The 19,470-nt window shown below is 43.2% G+C and overlaps 1 protein-coding gene across 1 annotated transcript in view; it reads right to left on the bottom strand.

The window, feature by feature from the left end:
- PRKG1 (protein kinase cGMP-dependent 1) overlaps positions 1-8,684 on the bottom strand; it is a 433,746-nt gene extending 425,062 nt beyond the window's left edge. Inside the window, 4 exon segments of the mRNA XM_026081056.1 lie at positions 7,370-7,383; positions 8,457-8,488; positions 8,491-8,585; positions 8,587-8,684. Of these exon segments, the coding sequence (XP_025936841.1) occupies positions 7,370-7,383; positions 8,457-8,488; positions 8,491-8,585; positions 8,587-8,684 (239 nt within the window).
- Between the last annotated feature and the right edge of the window lie 10,786 nt (positions 8,685-19,470).

Raw genomic sequence — 19,470 nt, 5'->3', positions numbered from 1 at the left:
CATCACTTGTATTCGGGGAACGCCAACAGAAATGGACACATATTAAGGTAAAAGAAGGCTAGAGCAACACAAGCTTACTGCCAAGGTGAAGCTGAGGAACAGCATGCTCACCAGCAAAATGATTCCTTTGAGCAAGTTTTAGAGAACCGTAACCTGCTGGAATTGCAGCTTTGCAGGARGGCAAGCCATAATCCTAGTGTGAAAGGTATTGAGTTATTCCCGAGCAAAAGCTTGACAGATCTCTACTCTTTACAAACTGGACCATTTCAAAGAGAACCAAGAGCACTGCTTGCTTCTTGAGGATGGGCAGCAAGGTGCATTGAACAGCTTGCTGTTTAATCTCCTGTAGCAAGCCAAGAAAGTAATCCCTTTAATAAAACAGGAACGTTCAAGATTCATTGTTTGAGTGATGGAAAGCATACATATTTGCCATCACTAGGCAGTTTCTGCAGAAACAAGGCTCTGTTCTCAAAGACAGGGTGCATGAAGCGTAGCTGCAGTTTGTCACTGTCACATCAGCAGATGTGGGGAATTCTCTTTTCAAACACTGCCAAAACAAAGACTATGGGTGAAAGTGGATTATGATAATACAAGCGCCACAGAAAACGGGACAGATGCATGCTGATTTGCTGGTAGGTAAACGTGTGAATGCATAAAGCAACCAAGATCTGAAAGTGCAAAGAATCACACGTTAAAGAACGGATCAAGAGTTGACTTGAATCCTACCGAGAGGAACGCAAGACAGTTTCAAAAGGTGTATGAAGGATTAAGGATTTAATCCTCAAGCCTCTGGGATGGCCACCTCGCACAATCTCAAGCATTAGGGCCCAGATAACGAACACCCCGTTATAAGTGATGCTCTGGATCTAGAATTTGTCATATCAGGTGGAACTCAAGGAGGACAAACAGCGATGACACTTGGCCATCTGTTTCCCATGCTTCGACATTCCTGCAAGAGTGGCAACCAGAACTCAGCCGCATATGTTTCTCCCAAAACATTTCTGAAGTGTGATGTATGGTAGATTGAACCGTTTGTGTACCAGTTTGCAACATATGCTATGGCTGGGGGCAGTTATCAGGGCCCCTGCTCCTCATAAATTACTATGAAGAGTGCCGGTCTGCTGCCCAGGCACTTCACAGAAAACCATTTATTTCGAGGAAGGCTCTAAACAGGGGCACAGGAGAAAGGARACGGCTCCAAGGCTGAGAACCGTGACAGAGAAGATAAGCCAGAAGAGGGCACGGAATTAAATTACATTTATCTGCATCATATGATCGAAAGAGTAAGTTAGCTCACATGCCTAATTTACCCCATATTTTCTTTTCCTTGCATTACTATATTTACTCTACTTTCAAATACCCTTTCCTTTCATCTTGCTCTCCCCATCTTCAAAATGGGAAATGGTTGCTCCCATTGCATTTATTCTGTATCATCTTCCTTGAGCAGAAAGCTAGAGGTGCAGGCCAGAAGCTAAAGGCCTGAAGGAAGACACAGCAGGCTTGGAAGAGGAGTTAGAAAGAGTCAGAAGAGCCCTCAGGGGTTAACGCAGAARAGTGGAAGAGGAAAAAGGAAGCAGCAGAGGTACTTGTATTAGATTTGGTGGAAAAGGAGGGAAAAAACCCACCCTCACAGGAACAGTAAATCAGTGCATCACAGTTATGAAAAGGAAACAATTGTCTTTTACATGCAGCACAAGCGGTTCTCAAGGGAGACAGCTACAGCTTCCTCCATCCCAAATAYTGTATGGGGTTTTGAATGCAGTGTTTGTTTTGCTTTTGAGCAGCACCACTACAATCCTGCCATATTTTGAAGTCGGCCCCCTCCCCCAAAATCCACACACTAAAATTAGGAAATATTTACATGAATAAGTAGAAAGAGAGAGATAACAAGAGCAAAAAGTATGYATGCTAAAGAGCTGTTTTTTGTTTACAGGAAACAGGAACTCCTGGAGTAAGCAGAAATAATTTTAAATCYGGTTTAACTCTGACCTAAAGAAGTATTACTTAATACCAAAGACATTTAACTGCATTTTTTTAAAGATGCTCTGGCACTTCTTTGCCTCAAAGTCAAAAGCAAACACAAGCTGTTTGTCTATAAATTAATACATCACATATTCACGAGCAGAATGTGTTTAAAGAGATCAACCCCTGTATGTGTCAAACTGATGAAAAATGAAAGTAACCAACATTGAAACTCCTAAAAAAAACCCCAAGCACACGTACCTTCTCTCCCTTTAGTGAGCTTACAGAACAAAAGCATACAAATCTTTGGAGTGAGTGAACWAACAGCACAACTTTCACTGCAGTATTTTTATCTAAATTCAGCCTATTATCTCCCCTCTGCCAGCAGACAGCAAGAGCAGCCAGAGCTAGAAAGAAAACTCCATGACAATACCAAGAAACAGCAGCCGATCTTTAAGCACAGCATCTGAAAGAAAGAGATATTATTGTTTGCTTGTCCGGAGACCGGTACTTGTATGCCTTCTTTTATGGAAAGTTTGAAACGCCTTTTATTTTCAATGGACTTCAGATTATTTACTCACCCACCGACTGTGTAGGTCACCCACTGTGCCGTGCAAGATTCACCTATCTTAAATGAAATTCCTCTGCTCACCTACAATCTCTTTTAGCTAGCGATGACACACAGCCAGAACTTTGGAAATACGCTTTGATTTTACCGATGTCCCCATGAGACTCTAAAAATGACAACTCTTGACGTTTGTCCATTATGAAACACAGGACATCCACCTCTCGCAACTAAAGTAACTACTCGGTTTTGCTTGCTTGTTTATAGTAACATTACCGGTTATTTATTCATCTTTAATCYTAGTGTCCTTTAAGACAGATGTTGTCAAAAATATTAGGTGCAGCGTTCCTAAACTGATGCTAAAAGGGATGTTAGGATTTGACTTCCCCTGTTTTTCTTTCTCTTTACCATATGGTTTTAGTAGYTGGTGACAAATTTTACAAGGTGCTCAACACGTTAAATAACTTCTTTCTGGGAAGGGAGAAGCGCTGTGCGAGCCACGGTAACTTGTAGCTCATTTCAGCAATATGGAATCTGCCGGTTTTGTAAAATAAATCCAAACAAAAAGCATAAGTAATCCCAGAATCAAGAAATAGCGCAGGTTGGAAAAGACCTCCAGAGGTTGAAAGCAGCTTTGAAGTTGGACCTGTGGCCCCAGTCGTTGTTTTGGGGCCTYGGCTCGTCAAGTCCTGAGCATCCGAGCATCAAGTCCTGAGTGTGTTTTGCGATACCAAAACACATCAGTGCTGGTTTGCATTAGGTGCAGACAGGTTGTCTTGGACTAAGTCACTACTTGGTCCTTGATAAAACCCTGCGCTGATTAGATAAGGGCCTGTAACACATTCGTACGAATACTCTTGCTGAAACCAAAGACAAGAGACTAGTCTGACCCCGTCAGTTTTCATCTGCTGCTTTTAAGTATATGTATCTGCATTTTTTTGGCAGTGCTCTGAGAAAGCTGGTATGTACAGTGCTATTCTGTCCAAATCCTACTTGGACAATTTGCCTTTCTGGTCAAGGAATAAAATCTACAGACTGCAATATATGGTGAACAATAAATCAGCATGCTACTTTATGGGTCTTTTTGCAATAAAGATACAATGCTGTTCTATTTATAAATGTCAAGTAAATCATACACGGTCTGCAGAGCTTCAACATCTTTGTATTATTAAACCAGATTATTTCTATAYTTAATCCTTTTCAGCAGCTGTAGATTGCCCCTTTCAGAAGAAAAAATATTCAGAATATTTTTTGCCCCTTCAAACTCAGTTGAGGTATGTACACAATTTTGCATGCGCTGAAGGAAATAAAACAACGAATGTTTGTTCTTTAAATTACTACAATCGTTTTTGAAACATTAACACTCAGACAGGTTGTTTGGATAAGCCACAGTTACAAATCCTGTTCAGCTGCAGAGTATTTTAGTAAGGAGAAATCTTTGCATTATTTCRTGGGCAAGGAAATAAACTGCAAAGGACACGGAGGTGGCAGGAGTGGGTTAAATAAAGTTCAACATGCTTAAGCCGGGTCCCTGGGGCAAAATATTTTTGGCTTCAACCATACCTCTGTCATCTTCCAATAACTGAGTTGTGCCCCAATGATCAATATTTTCATACTAATTATTGAGGAAGTCAGACAACRACTCAACAACATTAAGCTGTCAACGCTTATTATCTTAAGTCTTTCTTGATTTTGTCAGAAGCTAGAATTTCTTTTAATCTTTACCCAATGAAGCACAATTTCAACATAAGCAAGTCTCATAACCATACGGATGATTTTGCCACAGTAAAAATACACAGAGGCATCTGCATAAGACCACTTATACTGTGCAGCTAATAGCACTTAAGGAGATGCTAGTGCTGCAAAAGGCCCTTCCAGGACCCTGAGAAATAAGGCAAATGAATGAGGAAACATAGAAAATCCATCTAAACCAATCTCAGTTACATCATTTCTCATTAAATGCTGCCACTGGCTTTGACTGAAACCATAATACAATTTAAAAAAAAAAAAAAGAAAAAAATCTCTCAACTGACCCCGGTCAGGGAATTAAAGTTTTGATGACATTTCATCCTTGATGTTCTCCTACCTCTGTCTCCAAGGTCCTGTGAATGCCCAAGGGTTGAGGACTTCTGCCAGGTCCTGTGCTATCGAAGCAGCATCCAAGAACAAGAATACAACCAAAAATCTTGTTGAGGGAGATATCTCCCTGAGTTTCAGCTCTACAGTTATCAGATTTCTCTCCCAAGCAGTAAAGAGAAGTCTGTAGAGGCTCTTGCCAGGTCACGGAAAACACAGGAGCGACAGGCAGAATTACTAYTTGCAGGTGCTCTAATTTCATTTTTTGGACAGACCCAGCTGGAAGTTAAGCAGCAGAAATCTCAAGTGACCAGCTACCCTTTCCAAGAATCAAGTTGGGCTCCGCACAGCTTTTAGACTAGAAAAAACAGATCAAATTTTAACTACTCAAAACTGTCAGCTGTTCACCTTCCTGGGATCTCCAACAGCAATGGAGTCAGTTTTAGAGCTTCTAGTCTACTCTCAGGTTAGTAGGGAAAAAAAAAACTAAACAAATCTGTCATTAATATCTGTATTAAGTATTGTTATTTAAATGGAAACTAAGTTTGTCTTAGGGGAGGAGGAGGAAATCAATACCTATCAATCAAGAGCTTGATGGATAAATGAACACTGGAATTTTACATAGCCTATGTTTTTGTTAAAGACCCAGTCTCATAGTTTGCAATTTAATTAGCTATGAAACCTAACTTCTAATCGCCAAGTACATATCCTTACAAAGGAATTATAGCTAACACCCTCTGGGACAGAAAAATCAAGACTTTACAAGTGCTGGTTAGTCAGCATTGAAAGCCAGCTAGATCAAATTCTGCAATGCTGGGACAGACCTAAGCTTGTTCTGCTGGCCAGAATTTCCTCCCTCTAAGATAGTACATCGGACATCCAGGCTGCCCAACTTTTTGTAAGTTAGAAGGAAGGAAAAGAAAAAAAAAAGAAAAAAAAAAGGTTATGAACAACACAAGCATGTCTGCGAAAAGCAAAAATTAAACTAATAAAATAACTTCATACTGCACTAAGGCCACCTCTAAGGTTGCAAGAAGCGTTTTATTGTGGGCGTATGAAACCTTCTTCTTCAAACACAAAGTAACAGTTGCAGCTCTGAGGACTCCCTGTCCTAATCTCTTCTRGCAGAATATTACACTATTTGTTTTTAATGAAATAAAATAAAAAACCACTTATGCACTGACGAACAAGTAGAGCTAACCATGCAATTGCTACCGACAGTACTGCTGCGAAAATAGCCTGTTGCAAGGTAAAAATTCATAAGTGATATCAAATACAGCAACTATAGGAGAAGCTGTTTATTATTTAGCCTATACCCCTTAGTCACAGTGGGGTTTTTTTGTGTTTTAAGTAGTAACTATATTGTAAACTGGAATATCCTATGGATGTAGATATAACGAAGGACTGCAGAGCAAGAACAAGAGTGGGCACAGGGACCATATACACAAAAGCTTATCTTTTTAGGTTTTCAGCTGTAACAGATCTCTTTTCCTTACCAGTCAGAACTACTCTTTTTGCAAAGAACAGAAGCCATGAACAACCAAGACATTTGCAGACAGCATAGAAAGCTGTTTTGGGGGTGTGAGGGGGAGGGTCAAAAGCAGAAATCTGTTTATCCGACACCTAAATATAGCCCAGTTAACAGAGCGAACATTTTTTTCCCTACTACTTGCTATTTTGTCTATATTTAGCCGTTGTAAGGAACCAGCTGTAGTATCACCATCTTATTACTTTTTCTTTTTGTTCCCCAGAACAAATCTCTGCTGTAAGGGACCGTGACCACTCTCCTGAATCCTGCAGACAGAACGAAGTTTTCGGCTGAAGCACCCGCAGTAGGATGGATCCTTAACCTTAGCCTCTATACGAAGAAGCTCTGCTCAGATACGCTTGGCTGTGAACCAAACCTCTAATAATCAAAGTGGAAACATTAGTTATTTCATTCAACAAGACACGGACACCAGCAAACGTTTTCAAAGGCCTGCGTTCTGAACAGAGGCTGCTTCTAACAAAAGCCTTTTCAAGCAGTAAACAACAACAACAAAAAATAGCATTTTGAGATTCTTGTTTAAATAGCACTGTAGCTCTCCAAAGCATTTTTTTTTTTTTTAAATGATCACATACCTGGGCACCCGTGGCAGTGCCTGTGGAAAAGAACTACTTTTCTTTGCACTGAAAGCTACTGCACATGCATCTCGCTACCCAGAATGAGTTTTTTCCTCCCTGATCACTTAAACTAAAGTCTTACCACACAGATAGATGTCTGTCAGTGTGGCATCTGATTTACCTCTTGAGATGAGTGCAGAGAGGCACAAGCAGACGACCGATTTAACTCCTCAGAATTCCTTCCTGCATAACAGATATATTTTTAAAAAGCATATGCCAYGGGCAAAAGGATAGCTTTTTACTCAGGGGAAAAAAAATATTCTACAGTTTTTTTCCAATGCTTTCACACTAATTTGATGCGGTAGCTGTCTTTTAGTCTCAATATATGTACTGCAGAAAAGTGCACTTGAGTCTTACAGAGCAATCCTGAGAAAATGGTATCGGGGCATTCGGTGGCTGTGTCTGAGCAATCTCAGTATCACCAATATAAACAGACAAAAAACAGACTGTGGGGTCTTCTGAAAGCGTGCAGAGCACAAGAAAGGTTTAAAAGAAGCAGAAGACGTTGGTGGAAAGAAGAAAACCTGTGCAGCAGCATAGGTACGGTAGACACGGCACTGTCGTCTCCCAACAGTAAACCTAGAGAAAAAAAACAAGCGCTACTTGGGAACTAGAATCTAAGCCTTACAAGGCTTCTCCAACTGCTATTAAAACTTTATATACCTTTAAAGATCCTGCCTTCTCAGGACATTACACAAGCATCTAYGTTCTGTGTAGTTGTCTTGATCACCCCGAGACTGCTGCTCTGTTTCAGTAGATAAATCAGGTTGTTTCAACCTCCACTTCCAAACCCTATACAAGTAGTATGCAAATTTAAGACGCTTTACATTTTTCTTACGCATTCATTAATTTTGCGCCTATTTAGCAATGCTACCACAACGCTCTGGAAGATTATTAGGCTAGATCTAAACAGCTGCCCTCTTCAGCGCTAGCCTTGCAGCCAAGCAAAATTCTTGCGGCCCTCAGATCCAGCAAGCTCAATCAAATAACGTGCCTCCAATTTATAACATCTGCCCAGAGACTGCCTCCAAWGCCTTTTTGCTTTGGAAAAAAATTTGTGAAAATTTAAGAACTAGAGACAGGTTCATTTTGATTAAATGTGCAATAGAAAAAAAGAAAAAGTCCTCTAGCTCATGGATGGAATTTCTGGTCAAAACCAAGGAGAGAAAAAAAGAGCCTCCATATCGTAGAGGTAAAGCCTCTGCTTATTTGAGTGACATGGATTCATATCCCTGCTTTGCCCAGTTTCAACCAAGTTTCCCAAGAACTCATCCTCACTATGTCGATGGGACTGCCTCATCCTCTGCGGGAGCTTTTCCACTTGTATCTGTAAATACAGGGATAATACCTCAACTTGGGTCTATACATGCCAAGCGAGGCTCTAAACATCAGGCTAATGGCTCCCTATTTGAGCTCKGTTTGGCTTTCCATTAAAAAAATAAATAAAAATGCTGTGTCTGTGCAAGACTAATGGCATGAAATAAAAAAGAGTCGAGATCTGCTTGATGATGATTCTTTCAAGCTTGCTTTGCCTAAAGAACAGTAACAGTCATTCTTGTACACAGTCTGGAGGAAAAAAGAAAGTGGAGAGCTTTGGGATTTAGGAGGGAAGCGATCATTTGTTCCTGGTCGTGGACAACACACGCTTGTGAAGTACCTGCCGTGGTGGCTGATGAGAGAATAATAACGCTTGCAAAGCAGAAGGTAGAGCAGCTGGTTTTGCAGAACAGGAGCAGAGGTCAGGTCTGCCCCCACACACAGCCAAATGTCAYTTCCCCAGTGCCCGATACCTAACAAACAGCGGTGGTATGTACAACATACCCGAATTTGCAATTACTGGCTTGTGTGCTATGGTATTCAGGTTGGCCATGTCTGCAGAAAGCACTCCTTGATGGTGCGTGCCCTCCTGCAGGCACATTAATAAATCTAGCAAATGAATAGAGGGAAGTAAGATGGATAGTTAGCATTCCCTTGCGACTCCGCTAATGAAAGGCTGCTGTGCCGCAATATAATACCCGCCACGCAACAGGATACTGCGCCGTTGCCAAAAAAAGGCCACGTGAGCTCTTCCTGCCAATGCAAGCTGCGACTATGAGGTACCCTGTCAGACTCAGTTAAGAAGCAACAAAATGCGAGCCGCACCACCTGTGTCCCTTCTCCAAAGCAGCAACGCTGCAGAAGTTCAGTTACATTCCCACCGCGACAAGGCTAACTTCGAGCGGCAAGTCAAAGTCTGCGCCTTCCACTCACAAATTGCAAGCAACGCTCTGAACCAAGTTAACATCGAGGTAAAACAAAGAATCCGCCTTATTTAAGCTCTCCTACCATACTCATTATCACGGTATCTGAGTACATCTGTGTTTGGGCATACTGCTAATGTAGAAAAGCCAGTGCCTCTCCACGCTCCATTTCTCTCATGTGCCTCATAGACCTAGACTGCAACTGGGAAAATAAGAAGCAATCAAGTGTCTGATGAACAGGAGGCCAGTTCTCCCCTTCACGCAACTGCCCTGTTATTAATAGGATTTAAAAAAAAATGCAAAGATGCATAAGGAAAAAAAGAAATACACTCTGATTCAAATAGTTTTTAAATACCTAGYGAGTTTAGACAAATAGTTCCATTTGAGCACTCACATATACACCATGCACAGCATGAAGGTACATATATACACACACACCCCCCATTTCTAACGGAGCTCTAGCCCGCTGTTTTACGGCTGTATGCTTCCTGCCACAGTGAGGCTTTATTCTTGCTTGGTCCATAGGCATGACCGCAATAAGGATAAGCAATAATAAAAGGTGATGCGCAGCCTCCCAGAGCCGGAGAAGCACTTCATCAAACAGAGCACAGGGACATCCCGAATAATTGCAGAATGACACTGCCACCGCATTGCGTATATCATGATGTTTTTGTCAATACAACTCAATGCCATTATCACTTACGGCGCTGACACGGAGCCAGCCGCTCTTTCGCTTTGCGGCCTTTTCGGCGTTAGTTCTTTAGGGCGGGGGGACGCGCGTTATCTGTCTTTGGGCTGAGCAAAGCAAGGCCTCRGCAGCCGACTTGATGGAATTGCTGCTGGCCCGTAACAGGAGGCCCGTGGAAAAGTCACATCTGATCAGGCGCGAGCAGGCTGATCTCGTACAAACTGGTGTGCTAGAAAAGCTGGATTGTCAGGAGGGAAAAAAAAAAAYACCRAGCCTCCATGACTATTGTATACTATAGCTACTGGGAACTCTGTCTCCCAGTGTACAGTGGGAACAAGGCAGCTTTTTTTAGGGAGATGTAGAGTCTGGACCCTATGGGAGAGGTCCAGGGAAGGAAGAGTTTTGGAGTAGGAAAGGGAAGAAAAGGGCAAAACGTCCACAGGAAGGGCAAAAAATCTTGGAGAGGAGGGAGGAGCAGGAATAGAAATGAAGGAGCGATCCAGGGGATTAAGTAAGGAAGRCTAAGAAGAGAACGGAGAAGGAGACGACAGGGCGCACAGAGCCCTCTGCCTGGGACGGGCAGCCTGCCCTGCCATGGTGGGCAGAAAAGAGCAGCAGCAGCGGGAAGGCAGGGGGCTTTGGGAATACCGAGCCAGGACACACGCTGCGAAGGGGACAAGGAGGACCCCAGCACACACGGGGGAACCTGGAAGCAGAGACGAAGGGAGCAGACAGCGCATCCAGCAAGCTGGAAAAGTACCACYGTTTCCTTTTCCCTCCTCAGCCCCTACCTTCACGACACTCAAACACTCAATTCCTTTTTTCCCCCTCACTTGTCACTGCAGGAGGAGAGAGCAAAGGAAACCCTACTGCCTTGTCTGTCCCTGCCAGCCTCTCACCAAAACTCCTTGCCGCTGGGAAGAACAGCCCATCTGCTCCACACCTCTCTGCAGGCTCCCGTGCAGGTACCCAGCTCTGCCTAGCCAAGACGACAAAAGCAAGCCGCTGTTACTGCAGGTGTGATCTCCATAACAGCTACATTGAGCTACACCGCTAMAAAAAACAACAACAAAAAAATCATRTGTCATTTATCATGTCTCRAAATCATTTATCTAAATATTTGTCTCAAAAAAACTACAAAAAGCAGGTCAAAAAAAAATGCATTTCTCCCAAATTTGACGGAGTTTCCACTACTGTTATGAAATTCCTGTGTAAGCCCGTCTAGAATTACACTGCTTTAAACAACCCTGAAAACTAAAGGCAAACAGATGAACACTGCTTCCACTGTGCTCCTCCATTTCCTTTAATTAATGGAATTTCTCCGATTTAAGAGCCCTGATTTTCAAAGCGTCTCTACAGCTATTAAGATGATCATTGTTTCAGAATCACAGAATGGCTGAGGTTGGCAGGGACCTCTGGAGATCATCTGGTCTGACCTTCCTCCTCAGGCAGGGTCAGCTACAGCAGGTTGTCCAGGACCATACCCAGTCGAGTTTTGAATATGTCCAGGGATGGAGACTCCACAGCCTCTCTGGGCAACCTGTTCCAGTGTTTGACCACCCTCACAGTGAAGAAGCATTTTCTTGTGTTCAAACAAAACTTCCTGTGTTTCAGTCTGTGMTCATTGCCTCTCATCCTGTCRCTGGGCACCACTGAGAAGAGGCTGGCTCCATCCTCTTGACACCCTCCCTTCAGATATTTATACACATGGACAAGATCCCCCTGAGCCTTCTCTTCTCCAGGCTAAAGAGTCCCAGCTCTCTCAGGCTCTCCTCACATGAGGATGCTGCAGTCCCTTCACCTCTGCAGCTCTTTGCAGAACTCGTTCCAGCAGGTCCATGTCTTTCTTGCCCTGAAGAACCCAGAACTGGACACAGCACTCCAGGTGTGGCCTCACCAGGGCTGACTAGGGGGGAAGGATCACCTCCTTTGACCACTCTTCCTCATGCAGTCCAGGATACTGTTGGCMTTTGCCATGAGGGTGTGTTACCGGCCCATGTTCAACTTGCTGTCCACAAGGACCCTCAGGTCCTTCTCTGCAAAGCTGCTTTCCAGCTGGTCAGCCCCAGCCTGTTCTGGTACATGGGGTTATGCCTCCCCAGAGACAGGACTTTGGGCTTTGCCTTGTCAAACTTCATGAGGTTCCTGTCTGCCCATTTCTCCAGCCTGTCAAGGTGCCTCTGAATGGCAGCACAACCATCTGGTGTGTCAGCCGCTCGTCCCAGTTTTGTGCATTTAGTCCCATCATCCAGGTCATGAATGGGGACATTAAACAGTATTGGCCCCCGTATCAACCCCTAGGGGACACCACTAGTGAATGACCTCCAGCTGGACTTCATGCTGCTCATCACAATGCTCTGAGCCCAACAGTTCAGCCAGTTTTCAGTCCATCTCACTGACCACTTCTCTATCCTGCTCTCCACCAGCTGTCTATGAGGATGTTATTGGAGACAGTGTCAAAAGCTTCACTAAAGTCAAGATAAATAACATCCACCGCTCTCCCCTCATCCACCAAGCCAGTCATCTCATCACAGAGGGCTGTCAGGCTGGTTAAGCACAATGTCCCCTTTGCAAATCCATGCTGACTACCCTGGTCACCTTCCTGCCCTTCACGTGTCCAGAAATAGTATCCAGGATTTCATGCTCCATCACCTTCCCATGGGTCAACACGAGGCTGACCATGAGGTTTCAAACCAACAAAAGCTTATTTAATGGCATTATTTGCATTAMATTTGGTTTAACTACAGCTTAAGTACCTGACTATTGCCTTGATGGGCTGTTGTCTGAGTCATAGAGCAATTGATTTCATCTGTTCAGAAATGTTACCCATCTCAAGGAAGTTATTTTCTTTGTTTAGCCCAAGGACTACAAAAGCACTAATGAATTCCCCGCACCCAGTGGATTTTTGCAGAAAGTTCCCATCAGATAGGCGGTTTAAAAAGTAATAAGCTCCGACAGATCTTAGGGACCACGTTACACCAGGGGGTTAGGGGCAGGGATGCGATGAACGTCTAAAGCCTTTGTTGCATGTCACCAGTTATTTATTCTTTTGCTACCGAGTCTGAATTACACCGACTGCCAAACAGCAGAAGCCAACAGCATTTTTACATTCCCAGAGTCCAGGCGGTTTGGGAAAATATTCTATATATGCTACCAATATTAAGAGTGACTCATTTTGCATTTTAATAAAAGTCAGTCTCATAGTATATTTATGTTAATGTAATACTCATGTATGCATGGATAAATATAGACATGCATACACACAGTTGTCATTACTTATTTGCCTTGAACCTAAAATATCATTTAACTAAAAATATGTGAGTATTTACAAGACTRTAGTTTCATTTTCAGTCACCTCAGACAGCTACAGTGTGATTTCTTCTATTTGTTCAGATTACCCACCACCAGAATATTAAATAACTGAACAAGATAAGCTGGCCCGGCAGGGTGTTTTTCCAATCTACTTCCAGCCTACATTGCAGAGCTGGTCCAAGGCTTTCCTGACACAGTTTGTGTGTTTTAACAGGAAACACCTCCAACAAATATGCTCACAAATCTAATCAAAAAAAGGAGTTTGAAAAAGGAAACGGCTCCAGACCAAAAAAATAAAAAATAATAATAAAAAAAAAGAGTTGCAGTAGGACTAGGGGCTTTTTTCAGCAATATTCTGCTTCAAGATTGTTCCTAACAAACAAGCACTAAGTACAGTCCAAAGAATCCTAACTCCACTTTGCAATTTTTCAAGTCTGGGAGCCCATTTTCTGCTGATATACTTTGAAACCATGCACCAGCGTTCAAGTTTGGCTATATGTGCTCAGGCACTAGTTTCCTAGGAAACCAGTGACTGCATGAACATTGTAAAATGTAAGTCCTGTGCTTGCCGTTTCGCGAGTACACTGTAGCTATCTCCGCGACCCAAACCTTCCAAGGTAGATGCTTACCAGTGTTTCTAAAAGACCTGAACACAATTTCAGACATTTAGTACATCAGGAGATACGGGACATGCCCAAACAACTTTCACACTTGCAGCCAACCCCTTTCTATAGATAGTGCCACTTTCTATAGATGTTCACAGAAGGAGAAAGGAATTATTTGATAGGAAGGAGCTGCAGGCTCCACTGTAGTAAATATTTTTCTTTTCCTGTTCTACCAGCCCTTCAAAGCAAAAAAAACAAGCTACGCAACCTGAATGGCATGGACTTCTCTGCCTGCACATACCCCCAAGAAAAAGCAAACAGCAGTTGAAAAACATCTATACAAACATTCATCCTTTAGACAGTTACAAATGCGAGTATTTTAGCATCAGGAAAAGCCAAAGGCAAGAAACATCAGCAAAACAGGGAGCAAAGAGCATCGTTTATGACAGTAAATCAGGAATGATGTGGCGTTTAAAMCACCAACCCTTCCAGTTTAAAATGCAGTTTCCAGTCAGCAAGGACCCCTTATCTTAAGGCAAGGTTTATATTACCTGATTCCCGAAACCTCAGAAACCCACAATATCTGTTCCAAAGCGGATAAGCAAAGAAACCGTTACCTATCAAGTCCYCGTGTTTCTAACTTTGTAAAAGCATGCACCTAAGCAATTTCTTCCTTTGACTCATACACTGCATCTGGTGCTCTGAGAGACGGTATTTAGTTAAGGGCAAGTAGTCCTTCTCCGGGGGCCTCCAATACAGGCTGCTGCTAGCAGCTGAGGAGTCTATAGGTTTGTGCTTCTACATCATTTCCAGCATTAGCACGCTTTTTATTATTATTATTATTATTAATTTCTGCCATGTAAGACGCATGTTACATTTAGGAAAGCAAGATGCGAAAGCTTTCACAGCAAGTCCGGAGAGAAGGAATTCGTGCCCGGAGCGTATTCACTTTCGGGAAAATTGCTGAACTCCGGTGGGGTTCTTGCCAAAAGTCTTGGACCTTGTTTCCTGCTGATGTACTTAAAACCTCCCTACCAACAGCATTCGCCACGTAATACAGACAAGAGGAGAAAAGCTAATTCTCTAGAAAGCAAATCTGTGGCTATGCATCATAATTTAAAAAAACAGTTTGTAAATTAACTGTTGTTAAGCATTGTTAGCTTGTTTTACCCTGCTGTTTGTTAGGCTTGTGGAATACTTTAACTTCTGTTTTGCATATAAGCAGCATAAAAGCTTCAGTGCAATTTTGTTTAACAACTTGCTATATTATATTACACTGCTAAAACTGGTATCTAGAAGCAGCAGAAATTCATAGGAGCCACAAAAACGCATACTTCTAAGTCAGCTAAAAGTAACTGAAATTGCGGTTTAATATTTCCATCACTAGTCAAGGCAAGAATCAGACAAAGTTACAAAACAAAGACACGGCTTTAATAGCCTTGTCCAACTAATTATTTTTGACCCTTCCTTTGCAGGAAACATCTTCTAGTCACTACAGCTTAATCGATCAACTCTTATGCCGTAGGTAAACAAACACACTTCAGAGACAACCCAGAACGGTACTTGCCAATACAGAAAAATCTTTGTCCTCTGCATAATAACTAAATATAGCTATTCCTCACCAYGGTCCCTGATCAAAGGATGAGAAGGCTGAATTGCACAAAGAGCAAACCTATCAGCAATCTCACACATGCCACTTTACAATGCATTAAATGACACAGGCGCCAAGGTATGAGTCACATATAGCCTCGCGCAGAGGAAAGCCCCATCTAGCACCATCACCGTACTCCACCACTGCCGAATCAGACCTGTCAAAACAGAGTAAAATAACGTTTGACTGACTTGCGTCCTCCACTATCCCCGAAACACTTTATGCAAAACTTCTGTCCGGAAGCACGTAACCCTTCACAATAAAAAYGGGGGCTGGGGATGCCACGGGGCCCGTTCTCCGATCTGCTGCGTGCAAGATGGTTTCGCGAGTCAGAGAGGAGACCGTTCACAAGGCAACTCTGTCACGCCGCCTCGGCCAACGGCGTAGCTTCAAGAAATTCAGGACAGGGCCGCTGGGGAGGCGACAGGCCCCACGCATCCAGACTCAGCAAGGCTCGGTACAGGAGCTGCTATCCTTCACAGYATCTCAAATTAGCCAGCTGGAGCCAAACGCAGAAAGCGCAATATGGTGTGAGTGGCAAAACGCCGCTCGACCAGCGGGAGAAAGTTGCTCTGGTATCTCTAACCTCCCCTCGACAGCCACAAGACAAACGGGAAGCTAATCAGCGCAAGCTGATCCACGAGGCCTAAGGGATATCATTGCTYCAGGCGCTGCTCCGGGCCACAGCTCACATTAGCGAGCGCATCATCCTTTCTCGCTTCTTATAGAGCTCGTGGCAGGCGCAGACCTTCCTACCGGCGGAGAGATGCTGCCCCGCCACCCCTCAACGCAAAGCCTGGGAGCAGCAGTCCTGCATGCCCGTAGAAGTCCGCTGACATTAACGGCTGTCAGAGTTCAATCAAGAATTAGCAGAGCTTTCCAGGCACATAAATCATTCTGCAGAACAGTGCTGAACGACAGTCAAATCAACTTAACATTATATTGCATAACACTGGAGTAACCACAGCAGTTAATTACTCTCAAACAAATGATAAATGCTTTTAATTGCTTGCTGGACACATCACACTAAGTTATTTATATATATAACACATCACACTAAGTTATATATACACACACATACACACACACATATATATACATATATACACACACACTAAAAAAAGAATTTAAGGTTTCTCCCTCCTCCCTGCCCATTTGCATCCAGCACTGCTGAGTGATGATGCGATGCCGCTTTGGATACGCTATTTTCTGCGACGACACCAAAACCAGAATGTAATACGACTAAGGAGGCCAGCATTGCTTGTCCAATCTCATAGCTTCTGCCCTAGATTTTAGGAAGCAATCACTCCAGGAGGGCTGCCTCGGTTCCCAGTTATAGGTCCCTCAATCTCAGTTTCTAGTGGTTAAGTTATGCTGGCAACCATCCTCCAGATTATTTTTGAAATAGGAATGTGTGGGTTTTAAGAAAAGGGGGTTTTTTTTAGCACTACACATTGTGAGTTTTAATTAATGGGAGGCTCCTAGGTACTGCAGCATAGATACCATTTATAAAATGATCTGCTGATATTTATGCAAATACTTTAAATATGAAGTGCTTTTTCAAATATTTCTACTTTATTTCATTACTATTGTGATCACTTAAAAACATGCCTCTAGTCCATAAAAGATGTGCTCATCTGCCTTCAAAGAAGCAATTTAGCTGTTGAAGGGATTTAGTTAAACCTCTTGTATGTATGTTGTACTGCCCCCAAGGCTATGCAACCAAATATGTTAAAAAAAAAAAAATAGAGCTCTTAAATATGACTCACAGAATGCTTTCCCCTCCCCCTCCCAAAAAGTGAATCTGTGGGATTTTGGCAGATTTCCCAAATCCACATTCGAAGCATTTTTAAGTTTGTTAACTCATGTAAACACGCCGTTTTTCATCTTACTCAACATTTTCTATAAATGACAAAGCAYTATTCCTTATCTCACTCGAGGCAAGGATAGAATATACACCGCCTCGGACAAGAGAAGACGGGGCCCTACAGATCCCTCACACTCATTAGCCATCTACTCTGTTTTACGTTATGTCTGCACATTTTTTCCTTCTGGAACACAAAATATGCTGATTACACAGTCTACAAAAGGGATACAGCTGTTGTCAATCACAAAAGGGAACATTCTTTTTAAAGGCATGGGTATTTTCCCATCCTAAACGCGAAGCAACAAAAGCAAAGAAAGAGTTACAGTTTCCTGGTTATAAAAGCTGTTCTTGGGTTCTCAGCTTTGCAAAATCTTAACCAGGCTAACTGTTGGCGCAAACTTGGTCTCACAGTCTTCTTAATGCTGACAGGCCCTTAGCAGCCAAAATATACCCTGTGACAGGTCAAAGGTGTGGAAAAACAAACAGAGCAGCAAATTTCAGAAGATGAAGACGAGATAAGGATTAGTCATGGCATTTTTCCACCATGGAAAATGCTCCAGCTTTTCTCAGGTCTTTAGCCATTTTCTCCACTCACTTCTTGCAAGTTATTTCCATTGGCAGGGGGAATAACAACTTTCACTTCAGGCAACTTCCTTCTAGTCACTCAAATACAAAGCCTGATAAAGATGCAAATATCTGGCTTCTCTCACTGGTCTCTTAACTCGGAAGAAAATGGCAAGTCATGTCCCTCCATATATTTTAGGTATGAACTCATGGGAACCCAAAGTGCAACTTCACATCAGCAAGATAAATTTATAGTGAAATTTATAGGGGCCTAGCCCTGCAACAGCAAATAAAGTCCTGTGCGCTCTGAAACTTATTTTAAGTATATACCCACGCTTCCAGATCCTCTCTGCCTTTCCCTCCATTGCTGCCATAAATGGTTATATACAACATCAAAATAGCCTAAAGATTCTGTGTCACATTTTTAATGTAATCAAGACAAGAGRTTCCTTTCAAGCACACAGGAGCACTATGCAAGCCATATTTGGGTCTCACGCGGAGAAGTAGAAGAAAATGCATGATTTAGGCATTCATGATCCCAACAAATTAAGCCAACCGTGTTTCCACACCCAGAAGCTCCCAGGTACCGCACCACTAAGTCTGGCTAATCCAGGTTACGTTTTTTTTATAAGAAATCCAGATAAGAAAATACATCGCTGACATTTTTTTTCTCCTTCTTTTAAGTAGCAGTTCTCTCCATTTGGATGCTCAAATTATAAGTACTTATCAGCGCCGTAACTTACAGATTTCAGTAAGCACCTGAGATAACAATTTACATCCAGAAGACTTTGCATTATCTCGGTGGGAATCCACCCTTTGGTGAGAAGCWCCGAGAGCTTCTCATCACCATAACATGACTAATCTATAAGGTAGCGAATACTCTAGAAAACTGAACTATTTGGCTTGAGCCAAGTTTATTACTGATGCAGCAAACAAGTGATCGTTCTCACCTCAACAATTATCGTATGAAGCAGTAAGTTAACTGAAAGTGTTATGTATAGTATTGACCATGGAAAGTCAATATTAAACACTGCTTCAGGCAAGTGGTGTGCATTATCCCCAAATAAAACTGGAAGAAGGAACATGAGGAAGGAGGAATTAGAATTGCAGCTAGGAAAAAAGTTAATTCAAAGTTTTTACAGGCTTCCTACGTATTTGACTGTACACAGCAGAGCTTCAAGATTTGTTCTGCTTCGAGCTAAAGCATTTCCACAAGCCCTAGGAGAATCGATGGATCAATCCACCAGTTGAAACGCAAGAACTGCCACACTTGCTAGTATTCCCTCCRAAATCACCAGGCACCATCCACCGCTGTTCCCGGTTCCTTCGCGCCAAACGGTTGGGGAAGCAACGTCCCAACGCCTCGCTGGCTGCAATCGCCCGGTGGAGTTGGTGCCGGTTTATGCACGGGGCGCTCGGGGGCCTATGTCACTCATGAAAATATTTTCTGCGTTTTTAACCGAGGGAAATTAATGTGCCTGTTCCTGTGGGCAGCCTTATTCCACCAACAGCGCTAGGCGCCCGCTGCGGGTACGGCCCTACGAAAGGGTGAGGAAAACGGTACCTCAGCACTGACTAGACGARGCGCGTTTCCATCAGGGGCCCAGCAGCATCCGCGGGCCCGGCCTAGGCAGAGGCCCCAGGGGCTCGGCGGGCCCGGGGGTCTCCCCCAGCCGAGCAGGGGGGGCTCCCCGCGGGTTTGGGGGGGCGCCACGGCCGCCCCGCCGCCGCCGCCGCCGCTCACCTGGCACCGCGTACTCGGAGGCGTCGGGCCGCC

Source organism: Apteryx rowi, unplaced genomic scaffold (assembly GCF_003343035.1).
Source record: "Apteryx rowi isolate R43461 unplaced genomic scaffold, aptRow1 scaffold_116, whole genome shotgun sequence".
Lineage (NCBI taxonomy): Eukaryota > Metazoa > Chordata > Aves > Apterygiformes > Apterygidae > Apteryx > Apteryx rowi.
Note: the sequence above shows the minus strand (reverse complement) of the source record. Positions and strands in the feature narration are given on the sequence as shown.